The 17,788-nt window shown below is 42.5% G+C and overlaps 1 protein-coding gene across 1 annotated transcript in view; it reads right to left on the reverse strand.

The window, feature by feature from the left end:
* Positions 1-2,339: 2,339 nt before the first annotated feature.
* The window catches only part of LOC311125377 (semaphorin-5A-like), a gene marked incomplete at its 5' end in the record, with an annotated part of 140,808 nt that continues 125,359 nt past the window's right edge, over positions 2,340-17,788 (reverse strand). The window contains 5 exons of the mRNA XM_084199423.1: positions 2,340-2,804; positions 5,999-6,210; positions 6,579-6,623; positions 7,696-7,851; positions 8,072-8,242. Coding sequence (XP_084055549.1) covers positions 2,685-2,804; positions 5,999-6,210; positions 6,579-6,623; positions 7,696-7,851; positions 8,072-8,242 — 704 coding nt within the window. The 3' untranslated portion in view covers positions 2,340-2,684. The remainder of the gene's footprint in view (positions 2,805-5,998; positions 6,211-6,578; positions 6,624-7,695; positions 7,852-8,071; positions 8,243-17,788) is intronic.

Consider the following 17,788-nt stretch of genomic DNA (forward strand, 5'->3'; position numbering starts at 1 on the left):
TTAGGTGTTACATTTGACCCCAGCTACTGTTACATTTGCCATTTTCTGATTAAAATCAATATTGTGATCTGACCATCTTATGTACAGACATATAAATGGTATGAATGATTAGGAGACAGATGTTCGTTTCTTACATATAAAAATGACCGGCCTAGCTCAAGTTGTCTCTGAGCAATAGAGTAAAATATTAAAAGTGTTACAATTTCCCCCGCTCTGCCCAATGATGACAGTTTAAACATGACCTAGATACATATTCCTGGCCATTCTTTCCAATTTACTTGCTTGAATTCATTACCTCTTATTTTTTTAACACTGACATTGAGTAAATGGACCTATAAAAGCTACAGAGACATATATATATGCTTCCAAATGAACTTACTGTACAATAACATCAACAAAAAGCAAAAAAGATGTCTCAACCATTGCTAACTGCTAAACTGACGCCAGCCCTGTAAGAGAAAGAAACATGGTCACATCTCAAAAATATCTACATCCTGATCGATAGCTGTCACAGGTAGATGGTTAAAAGCACTAGATCGGTTTAACAAAAGTCTAAAATAGTGTAGATATTGAGTGACACCTACCCTGGGTACGCTAAGCACTTGACTATCTACCATTGAGCATTGTAGTTGGGTCAAATTCATCAGGCATCACTAAGGCCACCCCTTTGGGGTACTCTGTAGGACCCTAGCACAGCAGACGAAGGGGAGTGGCTATACAGACACATCTGGTGCCCAAATTGATGACATATGACGTGCAGCTGAGAGCAGTGTTGCCAACTTAGCGACTTTGTCACTATATTTAGCGAGTATTCAGACCCCTCTAGCGACACATATTAAAAAAAGCGACTAGCGACAAATCTAGCAACTTTTTCTGGCGTTATTGGAGACTTTTGGAGACTCTGATGTGAAAGCACGTATCGTTCTTACTCTTCTCAACGAGCAGTGGGTGCTGCCGTGGGCCCCACCCCTGTCCCAAAGCACTCACAGGCAGCCCAGTCCTCGCGCAGCAGTCCCTCCCAGCTGCAGTCAGAGCAGGAGATGTTCACCCCTCCGCGTCCAGACTGCAAATGAATCGCGCATGCGGGAAGCCGCCGCTGGCTGATCCCGCCCTGGCTTACATTCAGGGCGGGATGTAAATGTAAAACATTTTAAAAAACAAGAATCGACAGAAGAAAGGTCATTTGTAGTTCTAAACATATTTAGGGTGTTTTTACTCACTTTTTGTCTCTCCCACAACGTTATTCCTCTCTCCTACAGCGTCCATCACAATTACATGCATATGGCCAATTATGCAAATTAGGTGATGGCGTCATTTAGCGACTTCTAGCGACTTTTAGGAAAGCCAATAGCTACTTTCCTTGCTGAGGAGTTGGCAACACTGGCTGAGAGTCCAGTGGAGACAAATGGTTTCGATTCAGTCTGTCATCTTGATGAGCCCTTCCCCGTTAGCTAGTTTATGCTGGCTAGCTGGCAACAACAGCAGCATGGCGCTAGTTACAACTTGTAAAAGAAAGTGATGTTTATTTCGATGGGCGAGGGCGAAAGTAGTAGTAGGTTATTGGTCACCATCTGGATGTCACTGTGACATGCCAATTAGCTAACGTAACGACAAGCCGGTGCAAATGACCCTAACCATCCCACTTGATTTTATTTTGAGTAGGATAGCAGCCTACTAATATTGGTAGTAACCATCTGGATGTTACCGTGATACAGTATACTGCTCAATAGGGAGAATTTGCGCTACAAGCCGGCGACACAACAACACGGGGTAGTGTGCTTCACTCCTGCTTTCCGCAGCTAGGAGAGGGAAGTAGCTAGATAGTGAAGCCAATATCAGGCCAGGGTGACAGCTAAAGCACCGGAAATTTACAGCTACGGCATTACATCTACATTATTTATTTATTTATTATTATGATAAAACTGAATGATTCTGAACACTCTCCCAAATCCCAACTTCGGCAGACAAGTTTCAAATTCACGCTGAAGTTTCTAGCCAAAAGCAAACTAGCTAGCTGGGAAGGGCTCATCAGGACAACTGACTGAACTGAATCCGTTCGTCTTCACTCGACTCTCAGCTGTGCGACATACGTCATCAATTTGGGCACCAGGCGTGTCCGTATAGCCTCTCCCCAGAAGAAGCAGTTATGGGACTACAGACCAGTAAGTGGAATGTGACCAACCATGGAAAACTGTCAGATGAATTCATGCAAAGCAGTTAGGTGGTTTTCTTCCCCCCAGAACCAACACAGTTCAGGAATCAGATAGTTCACAGGAAATCAAAGAGAGATCCATCCCATTCAGACAGCTCTTTAAAACCTTTTTTTTTTTTCCTTTTTTCCCTTCCTTCCATGGAAATCGAAATTCCAGTTGTCTCCATGTTTGTGAGAGTCAAGTCAGGATCTTGTTGTTTTTTGTTTTCCGAAGTTGAACTTTCCCAGTGAACCCCATCAGAGCACCTGAAGGAAAGTAAAGTGGGCATGTCCCTTTGTTGACATCACTGTCTGTAATTTGATTGAATGGCAGCTACCAATGGGTCCCAGAGTAGGAGGGTCCCACATAAAATGTCACAAATTACATTAGAAACCACAAAGCGGAAAAAAATAGGACATAGTCAAAGTGAGTGGAGTGGGGTTGTTGTCTACACAAGGGTGTGTATCCCCGGTGCTGTAGCCCAACGAAGGGTTAATAGTCATCGTAAGTGTTAAGGTCCGTGAAGTATGCGTTGGTGTATGTCTTCCCGGCTAGCTGGGGGTTGAAGTACTTATTTCTTTCCTCCAGAATCAGGTTGTTCTTATTGAAAGCCTGTGAAGGACAGAGAGAGAATAGGAAGAGAGAGAGAGAGAGAGGGGAGATGGAGAGAGGAAGAGAGAGATGTGTCAGTGTCAACTGTATTGTAAGGATCAAATAATGATTCTGTCTAAATGGGAGAGTGCAAGGTAAAAGGAATACGTCAAACAGAAAAATAAACCTTGGTAGCGTTTATAGGACGACAACATAGAAATCAACAGGAGGTCCCTGCATGAATAAAGCGTTTCAATGAGCAAGGCCAAAGCACTAACAACAACAGGCTGACAAAATGATAACCACTGAGCTGGTGTATTATGATGAGGAACCATATGTCCATTGATCTCCTCTCTAATGTCTCGACATCAGCAGCTTTCATGGCTTTCACATCTCCACATCCTTGAGGACACGTTAAATAAAAAAACGTATTAATCGGAGAAAAAACTATGTGAACGGCTGTGAATGATTAAGCGAGTCAGAAAATAAGGAAAGGCCACAGCGTATCTCTGTTGTACCCTTCTCTGTGGTTCTATGAAGATACCACACATTTATGTGAGTTAAGAACACTGCTCTCAGTACAACCTCAGCAGTTTGCAAAATGGATGTGCGTGCGCCCCTCTGTCTTCTTGTCTTAGCTAAGTGCATTCTGAAAGCCCCTGGAGGTGACATAATTCAGAACTTGATGATGCTGCGTTTGTTCTTGATTGATGGATCTGTATATTCACTGATAGGGTTGCGAGCGCTGAGCACAAACACACATAATATTATTCTGTCTCGATAACATTTACATGGCTTGCACACATAGAGGCGACAAACATTACTTAAAGATCAAATAATACATTATTGGTTGAGTCTAACAGTACATTTCTATGTCTAAAATGGAACAAAATATACATTCTCAAAAGTCGAAATCTGTCTGAAACAGTAATATCTTGTATCTCTGCTAGTGGTCCCATGGCTGCACTCAACCATTAACCAGCTGTTCTCAGACTTCATCTACTCTGCCTTTCTTCCTTAACAATGTTTAATTGGCTAAAGTGTGATTAGGGAGTGTTTTTAGTGGGGTAAACAAAATCTGTTGAACAGTGGGGTGGCATTAGAGATAAAGAGAAAGCGGACAGCTACGGAGAAAACAGAATGAGTTACGAGTTCCCTTTTTTCTCCATGGTAACCCATCATTAGAAAGCCAAACAGAGCTAATAAGACAGAGAAAGACAGAAAAGGGAAAAACAAACACATGCAAATGAGAAGAGTCAGAACATAGTGGACGTTTTCGAACGGAAAGAGATGAGTGGAAAATACACTGCCTTCTCACAAGCCTATGGGTAGTCCTATGGCAGGGTGGGGGGCAACTCTGGTCCTCAGGAGCCACAATGTCTGCTGGTTTTCATGATTTACTTCTGATCTAGACCTGGGAGACCAGGCAAGTGCACTCTCTGTTCAGATTTTACATTTGAGTCATTTTACCAGACGCTCTTATCCAGAGCGACTTACAGTTAGTAGTGCATACATTTTCATACTGGCCCCCCGTGGGAAACGAACCCACAACCCTGGCGTTGCAAGCGCCATGCTCTACCAACTGAGCAACCAATTGATCAACATGAATGGATCAATTAAGAACCTGACCAAAGTGAAGAGTGATAGAAGAGGGATGACCTATCCCTAAAAGCACCAGAGAGAGAAGAGAAAACCAGCAGACATTACGGCTCTCGAAGACCGCAGTTGCCTTCATCTTGCCCTATGGGATGAATATGAAACAATGGGATTTCCGAGCAATGAGAGAGAAACTGAGTCTACCCCGACCTGCCGCACAAAGAAGCACCACAGGAAGTGGGGGCGCGGTGGGGAGGAAGAGGAAGGAGGTTGCTGATAGGCTAGGAGGAGGGTCAAGAGGCGGGATGTTGTAGAGGTCAGAGGTCAGTAGAAGGTTAGTAGAAAATCTCCAGGCCACGCATGGACACGCCCATGTTAGCAGACAGAGGCTGGCGCATGCCGGGGTCGTCCAGGGGCAAGAGTACGGACACATCGGGCTGCGGGAGGAGAGGAACGGGCAGCAGTCATCCTCACTGGAGCCACAATGGACAATTAAGTTCTACTGTACCCATTGAGGAAGACAGGTGGTCTGTGCTACTGTAGGTGCAGGGGACTACATGGTCATTCTATGCCCTCCATAAGAAAGGACACACTACTGAATCAATGAAAATGACATTCTTTCAGCTACACTCACTGCCTTTGTCTCAACGGCGCTCTAGTGCATAATCTTTCCGAGCTCACCTGGATGGTAAAGATATGATTTTAATCAAACAAAGAACTAAGTTTTAGGAATTATAGTGCCAGGTGTTCATCTTTCTCCTACATTACAAAATGAAATTACAGAATCACTATTTTTTCACTCTTTTCACTTTTAGAATATGTATATTCAGCTGTACAACCCAGCCATTAAAACAAGAGTAAAGACTGAGGAAGAATACGCTTTTGAAAAAAGACTAGATTCATTTTTCAAATGGCTCTTTTTGAGTTTCTCACTTAGCCAAACGAGCATTGTCCATATTCATATTATCTTCTATCCGTAGCTGCAAATTAGATTATTCTCACACACCAGACACTAATTACATGATAGATGGACACTTTTCAAATCTTTATTCTACTATGGAAACTGCATTCCAGTTCTGCGCCAGAGACGCAATTCACTTTAGATGGTGTGTCTGTTCAGTTATTTATAGGAGATGGATACTCTTCTGAAAGCTAGCTCTCTGTCCACACGATATGCTAACTCACATAAAATAGTGTCTCAACTTCTTAACCCCTTGCCTTCATATAATTCTCAAGTAAGTATTTCCAAAACCAAGTCAAGTGTCAACAGTAATCTCATCAGAGAAAATATAACTAACTAAAATTTTAGAATGAAGACCTGGAACCTACTCACTCCATATAAGTCACTTACAGTATGCATATTGTGATGTATGTTGTCCTACTCACTCCATATAAGTCACTTACAGTATGCATATTGTGATGTATGTTGTTAGTAACTTATGAGAAAGCAGTGTATGGCTAGCTACATGGCTATAGACACAGAACAGTGCAGTCACACAGAGTAGACGCAGGACCACATACACACAAGTACATAAAAGCTACAGTACTATAGACCAGCCCAGGCGTATAGGCGAGCCTGGAATATCCTAGAAGACCACAGAGTGTGATAGTGTACAAACCTTAATGGCTTCCACCGAGTCGTATTTGTCCAGTTTGTTGATGTGGTTGGTGATGGAGGTGTTGAGTGGTGCTGCTGAGATGGGGTGGATGACCGTAGCATCGTGAGACTGCTGCTGGTAGCGCTGGCAGTAGGTGTACACCAGTAAGGTGACCAAACAACCCATGATAGAACTACTCAGGCCTACAGCGATCATATGGAACAGGTTGAAATCTGGAGAAGGGAAAAAGAGAGATAAAAATGTTGTTAATTTTCAAGGGTAAAAATGAGCTGACTGCGCGAAGATTGATGTCACGTTAATAAGTGTGGATGAATTCCTTATTAATACCAACAAATATCACACTACACACTGCATTAAATATCACATTATCACACTACATTATTACACTATCACACTACATTATTACACTATCACACTACATTATCACACTATCACACTACATTATCACACTATCACACTACATTATTACACTATCACACTACATTATCACACTATCACACTACATTATCACACTATCTCACTACATTATCACACTATCACACCACATTAAAAACTACATTAAACCCATACACACTCATACCTCCGCATCTTCTCTCCTCCTGACTTGAACGAGCAATGGAGACTTCTGCTAAAGAGAAAAGTAAAAGAGATGCTGAACAGAAGAACACACTTGTTCCCCTGACAAAGTGGTATAGATAGTGTTGAAGTCTTTGGGCATTATATTGAGAATGAACCAGAGGATGATAAAGCCCATCACTAGACACCTGAAGAGTTTTATGATAAGTAGTGTATCAGGCCTCATTAAGGAAAATTAAGTACACAACCCTACTAACGACCCTTAATGGAGTGGCATTCCCATTAAAACAGATGAGTGATAAGAAACTAAAGACACACTGGTGTTTCAGAAAGATAAAGTGTGCACTCTTAGAAAAAAAGGTGCTATCTAGAAATTAAATGGATTCTTCGGCTGTCCCCATAGGAGAACCCTTTGAATAACCCTTTTTGGTTGCAGGTAGAATCCTTTTGGTTCCAGGTAGAGTCCTTTTTGAGTTCCAGATATAACTATTTTGGGTTCCATGTAGAACCCTCTGTGTAAAGGGTTCTACATGGAACCCAAAATAGTTCTACCTGGAACCAAAAAGGGTTCTACCTGGAACCAAAAGGGGTTCTCCTATGGGGACAGCCGAAGAACCCTTTTGGAACCCTTTTTTTCTAAGAGTGTACTCACACTTATCACCTAGTATAGGCCACTGTCATATCACTGGAGAAGTATTGAAGAAGTTATAATGTTTTATTTCCTATGGGGTGCTAAGTGTTAGTTAGTCCAAAGTATTCTGCGGTATAAAATCTATCTGGCTCTGGTAGCTTGAGTAGCATTGTGTCCATTGATACTATGTGGAAGACATCATTGTTGAAGACATCAATGGGTGTGTTTGATTGAGCCTCAGAACTCTGAGAGAGAGAGGAAGAGGTCTAATTATCCAGTGGTGTAGTAGAAATCAATGTTCTGGTGCTTCTCACATTACACCCTGTCAATAAGGGAGATCCCTGTCTGGACACACATCAATACTATCTGGGCTGTGCATGTGTGTGTGTGCGTGTATGTGTGTGAGTGTGTGTGTGTGCATGCATAAATGCATGTGTGTGTGTGTTTGTATGTGTGTGTGTGTGTTTATCAGTATGTATGTGTGTATTACCTGGTATAAAGTTGGAGTCAGGTGGGCAGGCCCTGGTCTCGGTGTGGTTTCCTGAACACTGGTTTCCAGTAGGGAACAGGACGTCACAGTGACGGACACGCAGCTGGGCGCCAGCACTGTCACACTGGGACCATTCAGACCAATTAGACCAACTCTCTGGAGACAAAACATAACCACATCAGATTACTGGGCTGCTGAATACACATGGGACCATTCAGACCAGTTAGACCAACTCTCTGGAGACAAAACATAACCACATCAGATTCCTGGGCTGCTGAATACACATGCCAAGAGACAACGAGAAAACGGATGGTCCGTGTGTGTTTGTGCATGCCTACGTGTGTGTGTGTGTGTGTATGTGTGTGTGTTTGTGTACCTGGACATGATTGTGTGTTACAGAGAGCCTCTTCAGTGTGTAGTCCCAGACAGATGTCTCCTCCGTAGGCTGGTGGGGGGTTGTTGCAGGTGCGCGTCCTCATATAGTGTCCCCCTCCACACGTCACTGAACACTTAGACCAGCCAGACCAGCACGACCAGCTACCGTCCACTAAACAGGTGAGAGAGGGAGGGGGGTGTTGAGGCAAATACTGAGTTGTTGAGAATAGAGTCCATGTGTGTACTGTACTGTGTATCTACATGAGTGTGTGTGTGTGCCCATGTGTGTAAGTGTGTTCCTGTGTGTGTGACGTCTGGTGCTTGGCATCACATGAAGGGAGGAAAAACAAGAAGGACTTGATGGTTAATTTCCCTTTGTTAATTAGTGGAGAGTATGGAGGGGGAGGAGAGGGGATGACGGGGAGAGGAGATGGGGGGTCAGGAGGGGGTTGTTTTAGCAGCTGAATGAAACAAAACCTGCTAGCTGTCACATCTGAACTAGATTCAAACACACACACACGTTAACACACACACACACACACACACACGTTAACACACACACACAAACACACGGTGTGACAGCCTGAGAGGAAGGAGGAGAGGTCCTCCTGCTAATTAAACCAGTGTAAACATAGTAACAGAAAACGTCACCAGGAATCAAACAGGAGACCAAACAAACAAACACAACTTTCAAGAATACTGTAATGTCTCGACGACATGTCAGGGAAGGACAAAACCTAATTGTGCTGTTCAGGCTTTGTCCAATAACCTAAAAAAAAGGCCTCTCAGTAAAGACTGGGAACAAAATCCTTTCACTTCATCTGAGGAGACAAATCTCTTTTCAGGACCATTTCAGAATTGGTTTTAAACAGCTCGGCCTGTAAGGCGCTGGCTATGTGGTAATTGAAGTTCCCCCTGGTCTTTGTCATCTCTGTGTAATTTCTCTATGGTAAACTGACACATCAGTCGATTCCTGCCTGCACATGACGGATAGTCTCATCTCCACAAGCCGCTGCAGAAAACTAGGAAAGATCCATTTGTTTCAAAACCAGATGGACTTAAGACTCTCTCTCTCTCTCTCTCTCTCTCTCTCTCTCTCTCTCTCTCTCTCTCTCTCTCTCTCTCTCTCTCTCTCTCTCTCTCTCTCTCTTTCTCTCTCTCTCTCTTTCTCTCTCTCTCTCTCTCTCTCTCTCTCTCTCTCGGATGGATTATGTCTTGAGGCGCAGCCTACGTCAAAAATATTATCACACTTCCAGACGAGGGCTAATTTAAGCGAAATTACTATTCATGATTATTCACACTATGCAAAGTTGCACCTTTCCTGTGAAATCGCTTCGATTCAGGTGACATGATAAGTCTCCATTGTCTACATCAATAGAACTGGAAGATGACTGCTGCTCCTGCAATTCAGGCCCTCGGAATAGCTGTATGCTTGGTTAGCTAGCTTAGAGTTATAGTAAAGTACAGTTTGTCATCTTTACCAACAGCATTCCATCCTTTGTTGAACATTTTAACTGGTTCTACTCAATGACATTCCTAAGGGCTGTCAACTTAATCTGAATCTAACTGTAGAATATTCCAGAAAAGAACACTGAAAAGGGAAACCCCTTTGAAAGATGTGGTGTCTTATCCTGAAGTAACCCTACAGTTCACGCCAGGTGAGTAAATGTTTGAGGGGAAAGCTAAGAGCTAGCTACAGTGCCTTCAGAAATTATTCACACCCCTTAACTTTTTCCACATTTTGTTGTGTTACAGCCTGAATTTAAAATGTATTAAATTGAGATTTTTTGTCACTGGCCTACACACAATACCCCGTAATGTCAAAGTGGAATTATGTTTTTTGGAATGTTTACAAATTAATTAAAAATGAAAAGCTAAATTGTCTTGAGTCAATGAGTATTCAACCCCTTTGTTATAGCAAGTCTAAATAAGTTCAGTAGTAAAAATGTGCTTAACAAGTCAAATAATAAGTTGCATGGACTGAGTGTGCAATAATAGTGTTTAACATGATTTTTGAATGACTTTCTGTACCCCACACATACAATCTGTAAGGTCCCTCAGTCGTGCAGTGAATTTCAAACACAGATTCAACCACAAAGACCAGAGAGGTTTTCCAATGCCTCGCAAAGAAGGGCACCTATTGGTAGATGGGTAAAAAAAAAAGAAGCTGACATTGAATACCCCTTTGAGACTGATGAAGTTATTAATTACCCTTTGGATGGTGTATCAATACACCCATTCACTACACAGATAAAGGCAAAGCCAATACAACACATTACTGAGTACCACTCTCCATTATTTTCAAGCATAGTGGTGGCTTCATCATTTACATTTACATTTTAGTCATTTAGCAGACGCTCTTATCCATGTTATGGGTATACTTGTAATCGTTAAGGACTGGGGAGTTTTTCAGGATAGAAATTAAAAGCAAAATCCTAGAGGAAAACCTGATTCAGTCTAGGAGAGTAATTCACCTTTCAGCAGGACAATAACCTAAAACACAAGGCCAAATCTACACTGGAGTTGCTTACCAAGAAGACAGTGAATGTTACCAAGCGGCAGAGTTACAGTCTTTACTTAAATCTACTTTAAAATCTATTGCAAGACCTGAAAATGTTGTCTAGCAATGATCAACAACCAATTTGAAAGAGCTTGAAGAATTTTGAAAATAATAATTGCCAAATGTAGCACAATCCAGGTGTGGAAAGCTTTTATAGACTTACCCAGAAAGACTCACAGCTGTAATCGCTGCTAAAGGTGCTTCTACAAAGTATTGACTCAGGGGTGTGAATATTTATGTAAATTAGATATTTCTGTATTTCATTTTAAATACATTTGCAAAAATCCTAAAAACATGTTTTCACTTTGTCATTATGGGCTATTGTGTGTACATGGGTGATACATCTATTTAATCCATTTTGAATTCAAAATAAAAATTTGGAATAAGTCAAGTGGTATGATTACTTTCTGAAGGCACTGTAGCATTAGCAGCTAAACCCTAAAGGTAACTGGGATGATTGATCTGCGATCAACTCAAAGAGCATTAGTGAGAATGTGGTGGGTCAGCATCATAATGCCCCCCCATTCATAGCCTCATTCATGACGAGACAGACAGGTTCTCTCCAGTGAATAAATTAACAGCTAAAATCACAGCTTTGGTTCTGTGTTGTGTGGCTGGTCTTTAATGTGTCAGCACATACAGTATGATGATGGATAGCTGTTGAAGGTGTTATCGGACACCGGCCGGGCTGTTAGTGAGATGCTAACGTAGCACTCCCTTCAAATAAGACTGATGATTAATAATGATTTGAAACAAACTCCTTGTTGTGTGTTTGTGTCTGGTGTGTGTGGTGTGTGTGGTGTGTGTGGTGTGTGTGGTGTGTGTGGTGTGTGTGGTGTGTGTGGTGTGTGTGGTGTGTGTGGTGTGTCTGGTGTGTGTGGTGTGTGTGTGATGCCATGTGTTCTCTTTAATCAAGAAGCTAAGCAGGAGGACTTCCATTTAGATAGCACATTTCCTTCTCCCGTCACTATGAACACTAATTTAATTACAATGCTTCCTTTCCGTTCCCCTCAGGTAGAAGACTGGAGAAATAGACGCATTGTCTTTGGCTTTTCACAACAGAATATGAGACACACACACAAACACACAAGTTAATGCATGCAAGAGCGCAAGTGCATGTGCACGCACACACGCATGCATGCACACACGGCTCCCCATAGCTAGCGGTATAATTGCCCTGAAATGTAATTACAGTCTTACACGCTGTGAGGATTGTGTCTCTGATTCCAGCTGTACATTTTTGTCTTCGTCTTCGCCTCCTGACTTAAACACATTCCTATTGTGTAGTTTTGTGCTTCATTATACTCATTATGAGGATATTTATTCTACATTTCTTTATTTCTTTATTCATTTCTCATGGATGTCTTATTACTGAAGCTTTCCTGTTTTTACTCTGTGTGTAAATGAAAAGCAATCTACAAATGCAATGTATTATTATTATTATTATTATTATTATTATTATTATTATAGGGTTGTGTGTGTGGATGTACAGTAAGTGTGTACTGTGTCTCACCTGGACACAGAGTCGTGTTGTGCATGTGTGTGTGTATGTACAGGTAAATGCCAAAATAAAGGAAACACTTGAGTAAATGAGGGATACAAAGTATATTGAAATCAGTTGCTTCCACACAGGTGTAGTTCCTGAGTTAATTAAGCAATTAACATCCCATTATGTTTAGGATCATGTATAAAAATGTTCAGTTGCCCATTATTTGGGCTACCATGGCTAGAAGAAGAGATCTCAGTGACTTTGATAGAAGGGTCTCAAAGGAGCATAGCGGGTTCCACCGTGCTTCAATATAAGTAACATAATAAAAAAATCCCCATTATAATCTGTCAATTTAAGATAGAGATATCAGGTTTTTGCATGGGCTGCATCTCAATCCACCGCATCCACCTATGTGAGCCTTCCGCATCTGCGGTGGAAGGTTGTCGAGCTACAGCAGTGTTTGTCAGACCATGAGACATCCTGAAAAATCGGTCTTCTCAAGAAAACGTCTGTAGCGTCCGACAAGTGTCACGGGACTCGTCTGAAGTCATGTGGTCTGTAGCGTCCGAACCGTTTGAGCTACAAACTAATATGACCCCACTATGGAAAGGGGAGACTCAAGAACACAATGGTTTGCTCTACGACCCCCACAAGTGTCACAGGACTCGTCTAATGGTAACCCATACAAACGAATGGAAGTATGGAGGTAGTTTTGTGCCAACAAAAATAAGGGGTTATGTATTTGTCCCCCCCAAAAAAAATATTTCCTGAGCTTTCATATATCTCCAGATATAGGACAGACACTTCAGAACCTTATTCCTTATGATACATTTTTTGACTGTCTTTGACATTCATGAATGTGTTATTCATTGCGTTTCTATGGGCTATTATTAGTAAAGTCATGCCCCCCTCCGTCCTTGACTTTTCCTAAATAAGTCTATATAACACACTGTCTATGTTAGAATCTTAATATCACAAACAGAACTGGAGTTTTAACAAATATTATGAATGGTTTTCCCCCATTGCCCGTCCTTCTTCCAACAGTAGGGCTTGCTCCACTCCTTCTTCCAACAGTAGGGCTTGCTCCACTCCTTCTTCCGACAGTTGAAAGTGCAGTGCCCAGCTGATAATCACCCCGATAATTGGCTTAAAACTGAACCTAAACCTAAACTAATTTCACACCTATAAAAACAGATTAAATAAATTAAGTAAAGTATGATGGGGTAGCAAGGGGGAGAATGGGTGAGTTGGTGAGCGAGGGGAAGCAAACGATGCATAATTATGTAATCACCAATTGTGATTGAAGAACAGGTGGTGCCATTCTATTGTATTCATCCATTTTAATTCTAATCTTAAAATGGTATGTACCCTATTTCTGTCCACTGAATAAAAGCAGTCTTATCAGTCTACTCTAGCCCTACTTGGAGTGGGCTACACAGTGAGAGCATGCGTAATTGTATATGCTGAACGTCTTTCAATATCGGGCAGCAGTTGAGGGAGTGACAGAGAATGTGGTGATGAGGCTTGTTGAACCTTATATTGGCAAGGGAAGAAATGTCACCATGGACAATTTCTTCACTTCACTGTCATTGGCGAACAAGTTGCTTGCAATTAAAAGAAGTCTGGCCAGCACAATGAACAAAGTGAGATGGGAGTTCCCTCCCTCTGCGCAAAATAACAAGACCACGGGGACGCAACAAAGAGAAAACCGGAGACTATTACACACTACAACCAGACAAAGGTATGTCAAAGTGTGACAAGCAAGTGAAAGTTATGAAGATTTTGTCAACTGTTAGGCCAAGGAATAACAGTTAAATGAAATCCAACTGATGCCATTGCGTGAAGATGCACAGAAGCACGAGCTGATAATAATTGACTATTTTTGACTGCTATTTGCCTCATGACTCATGACTCCTGTGTGCTTTGTTGACTATGACCTTGCTTGTTTACCCGCCCATGGGACAGACTATGTTTGTTCCCACATTCGGGACTCTGATTCTCTATTGCTTATACGGTCTCTTGGACTCCCATCCTATTCTAACCACCTCTCGCCGGCTTTGTATTAATGTTACCTGATGAAATTGCTGTACAAGATGATCTTGTTGCCATCTGATGCACATTCAAATGTAAAAAAAATAAACACTGCAGAGCTCTCCCTTTCCTCGGTCGTGCCCTGATTGTATTACTGCTAATGATATCTAGAAATGTGTATGTACACCCTGGCCCATCTACTGTTGTTAGCCTCAATTCTGACTTGTGCTCTGATATCTGCTTCACTGATTTCTACTCTCTTAAAAGCCTGGGCTTTCTGCACGTTAACACAATAAGTTTATTACCTAAAATTGATCAATTGAAAGTGTGGGTTCACAACTCCAATCCAGATGTGTTGGTCATTAATCAGACGTGGTTAAGAAAGATTGTTTTGAACACTGATGTTAACCTTTCTGGTTATAACCTTTTTCGGCAAGACAGATCTTCCAAAGGTGGTGGAGTAGCAATCTTTACCAAGGAACTTTCAAATAGCTCTTCGTTGACTGTTGCTGGGTGTTATCGTCCACCATCAGCATCGGCCTGTACCCTACCTGCCCTAAACTCTCTCCTGGCCCCTTACACTAAGTCTGAATTTGTCCTGCTAGGTGACCTAAACTGGGACATGCTTAAACCACCTGACCATTCCTAAAGCAATGAGACTCCCTAAATCTTTCTCAGATTATTAACAATCCCACAAGGTATGACTCCAAACGCCCAGAAAAGGCTACTCTCCTTGATGTTATCCTCACAAATAATCCTGATAGGTATCAGTCTGATGTTTTCTGTAATGACATTAGTGATCACTGTTTTACAGCCTGTGTTCGTAATGGCTACTCAGTGAAATGACCTGTCCTGATTTGTCATAGACTTGCTTGCCATTCTCATCGACAGGGCTGTAGTGGAACAGGTTGAGAGCTTCAAGTTCCTTGGTGTCCACATCACCAACGAACTATCATGGTCCAAACACACCAAGACAGTCGTGAAGAGGGCACGACAAAGCCTATTCCCCCTCAGGAGACTAAAAAGCATGGGTCCTCAGATCCTCAAAAAATTCTACAGCTGCACCATCGAGAGCATCCTGACTGGTTGCATCACCGCCTGGTATGGCAACTGCTTGGCCTCCGACCGCAAGGCACTACAGAGGGTAGTACGTACGGCCCAGTACATCACTGGGGCAAAGCTTCCTGCCATCCAGGACCTCTATACCAGGCGGTGTCAGAGGAAGGCCCTCAAAATTGTCAAAGACTCCAGCCACCCTAGTCATAGACTGTTCTCTCTGCTACCGCACGGCAAGCGGTACCGGAGTGCCAAGTCTAGGTCCAAAAGACTTCTCAACAGCTTCTACCCCCAAGCCATAAGACTCCTGAACAGCTAATCATGGCTACCCAGACTATTTGCACTGCCCCCCCACCCCATCCTTTTTACGCTGCTGCTACTCTGTTAAGTATTTATGCATAGTCACTTTAACTCTACCCACATGTACATATTACCTCAACTACCTCAACTAGCCGGTGCCCCCGCACATTGACTCTGCAACGGTACCCCCCTGTATATATAGCCTCCCTACTGTCACTTTATTTTACTTCTGCTCTTTCTTTTCTCAACACTTTTTTTGTTGTTGTTTTATTTTTACTTTTTTTGTTAAAAATAAATGCACTGTTGGTTAAGGGCTGTAAGTAAGCATTTCACTGTAATGACTGCACCTGTTGTATTCGGCGCATGTGACCAATAAAATTTGATTTGATTTGATTTAAAAGACTTGAATGAGCAAGCCTTCCTTCATGACCTGGACTCTGTAAATTGGTATAGAATTAGCTTGATCCCCTCTGTCGAAGACGCTTGGACCTTCTTTTTTGATATTTTCAGTGGTACTGTTAACAAACACTCCCCCATAAAAAAAAAGAGAATTAAAAACAGGTTCAGCCCCCGGTTCGACCAGGATCTGGCAGAGTTACTCCACCTCAAGAATTCTATTTGGCGAAAGGCTCGGCACACGCTTACTCAGGCTGACTGGCTCTCGTTCAGGCAAATGAGAAATAAGTGCACTCAGGCTATCCGGAAGGCTAAAGCTAGTTATTTGAAGGAGCAGTTCTCTCTCTGTGGGTCTAACCCCAAGAAGTTCTGGAAAACGGTTAAAAACCTGGAGAATAAACCCTCCTCCTCACAGCTGCCCATGTCCCTTAATGTTGATGATGTGGTTGTTACTGACAAAGAGCACATGGCTGAGCTCTTTAATCACCACTTCATTAAGTCAGGATTCCTATTTGACTCAGCCATGCCTCCTTGCCCGTCCAACATTTCCTAATCTCTCAGTCCTTCCAATGCGACTAGCCTCGATGCTCCCCCCTCTTTTTCCCCTGCCGCGCTACAAAGTTTCTCCCTGCAGGCAGTCACGGAGTCCGAGGTGCTAAAGGAGCTCCTTAAACATGACACCAAAAAAACATCTGGGTCAGATGGTTTAGACCCTTTCTTCTTTAAAGTTGCAGCCCCTATAATCGCCAAGCCTGTCTCTGACCTTTTTAACCTGTCTCTCCTCTCTGGGGAGGTTCCCATTGCTTGGAAGGCAGCCACGGTGCGTCCCTTATTTAAAGGGGGAGATCATGCTGATCCTAACTGTTATAGGCCAATTTCTATTTTGCCCTGTTTATCAAAAAACTTGTCAATATTCAGCTGACTGGCTTTCTTGATGTCTATAGTATTCTCTCTGTTATTCAATCTGGTTTCCGCTCAGGTTATGGATGTGTCACTGCAACCTTAAAGGTCCTAAATGATGTCACCATTGCCCTTGATTCTAAGCAATGTTGTGCTGCTATTTTTATTGACTTGGCCAAAGCTTTTGATACAGTAGACCATTCCATCCTTGTCAGCCGGCAAAGGAGTATTGGTGTCTCTGAGGGCTCTTTGGCCTGGTTTGCTAACTACCTCTCTCAAAGAGTGCAGTGTATAAAGTCAGAACATCTGCTATCTCAGCCACTGCCTGTCACCAAGGGAGTACCCCATGGCTCGATCCTAGGCCCCAAGCTCTTCTCAATTTACATCAACAATATAGCTCAGGTATTAGGAATCTCTCTCAACCATTTATATGCAGATGATACAGTCTTATACTCAGCTGGCCCCTCCCCGGATTTTGTGTTAAACGCTCAACAACAAAGCTTTCTTAGTGTCCAACAAGCTTTCTCTGCCCTTAACCTTGTTCTGAACACCTCCAAAACAAAGGTCATGTAGTTTGGTAAGAAGAATGCCCCTCTCCCCACCGGTGTGATTACTACCTCTGAGGGTTTAGAGCTTGAGGTAGTCACCTAATACAAGTACTTAGGAGTATGGCTAGACAGTATACTGTCCTTCTCTCAGCATATATCAAAGCTGCAGGCTAAGGTTAAATCTAGACTTGGTTTCCTCTATCGTAATCGCTCCTCTTTCACCCCATCTGCCAAACTAACCCTGATTCAGATGACCATCCTACCCATGCTAGATTACGGAGACGTAATTTATAGATTAGTAGGTAAGGGTGCTCTCGAGCGGCTAGATGTTCTTTACCATTCAGCCATCAGATTTGCCACCGATGCTCCTTATAGGACACATCACTGCACTCTATACTCCTCTGTAAACTGGTCATCTCTGTATACCCGTCGCAAGAC

The sequence above is a fragment of the Coregonus lavaretus genome (assembly GCF_964263955.1).
Source record: "Coregonus lavaretus genome assembly, contig: HAP1_SCAFFOLD_595, whole genome shotgun sequence".
Lineage (NCBI taxonomy): Eukaryota > Metazoa > Chordata > Actinopteri > Salmoniformes > Salmonidae > Coregonus > Coregonus lavaretus.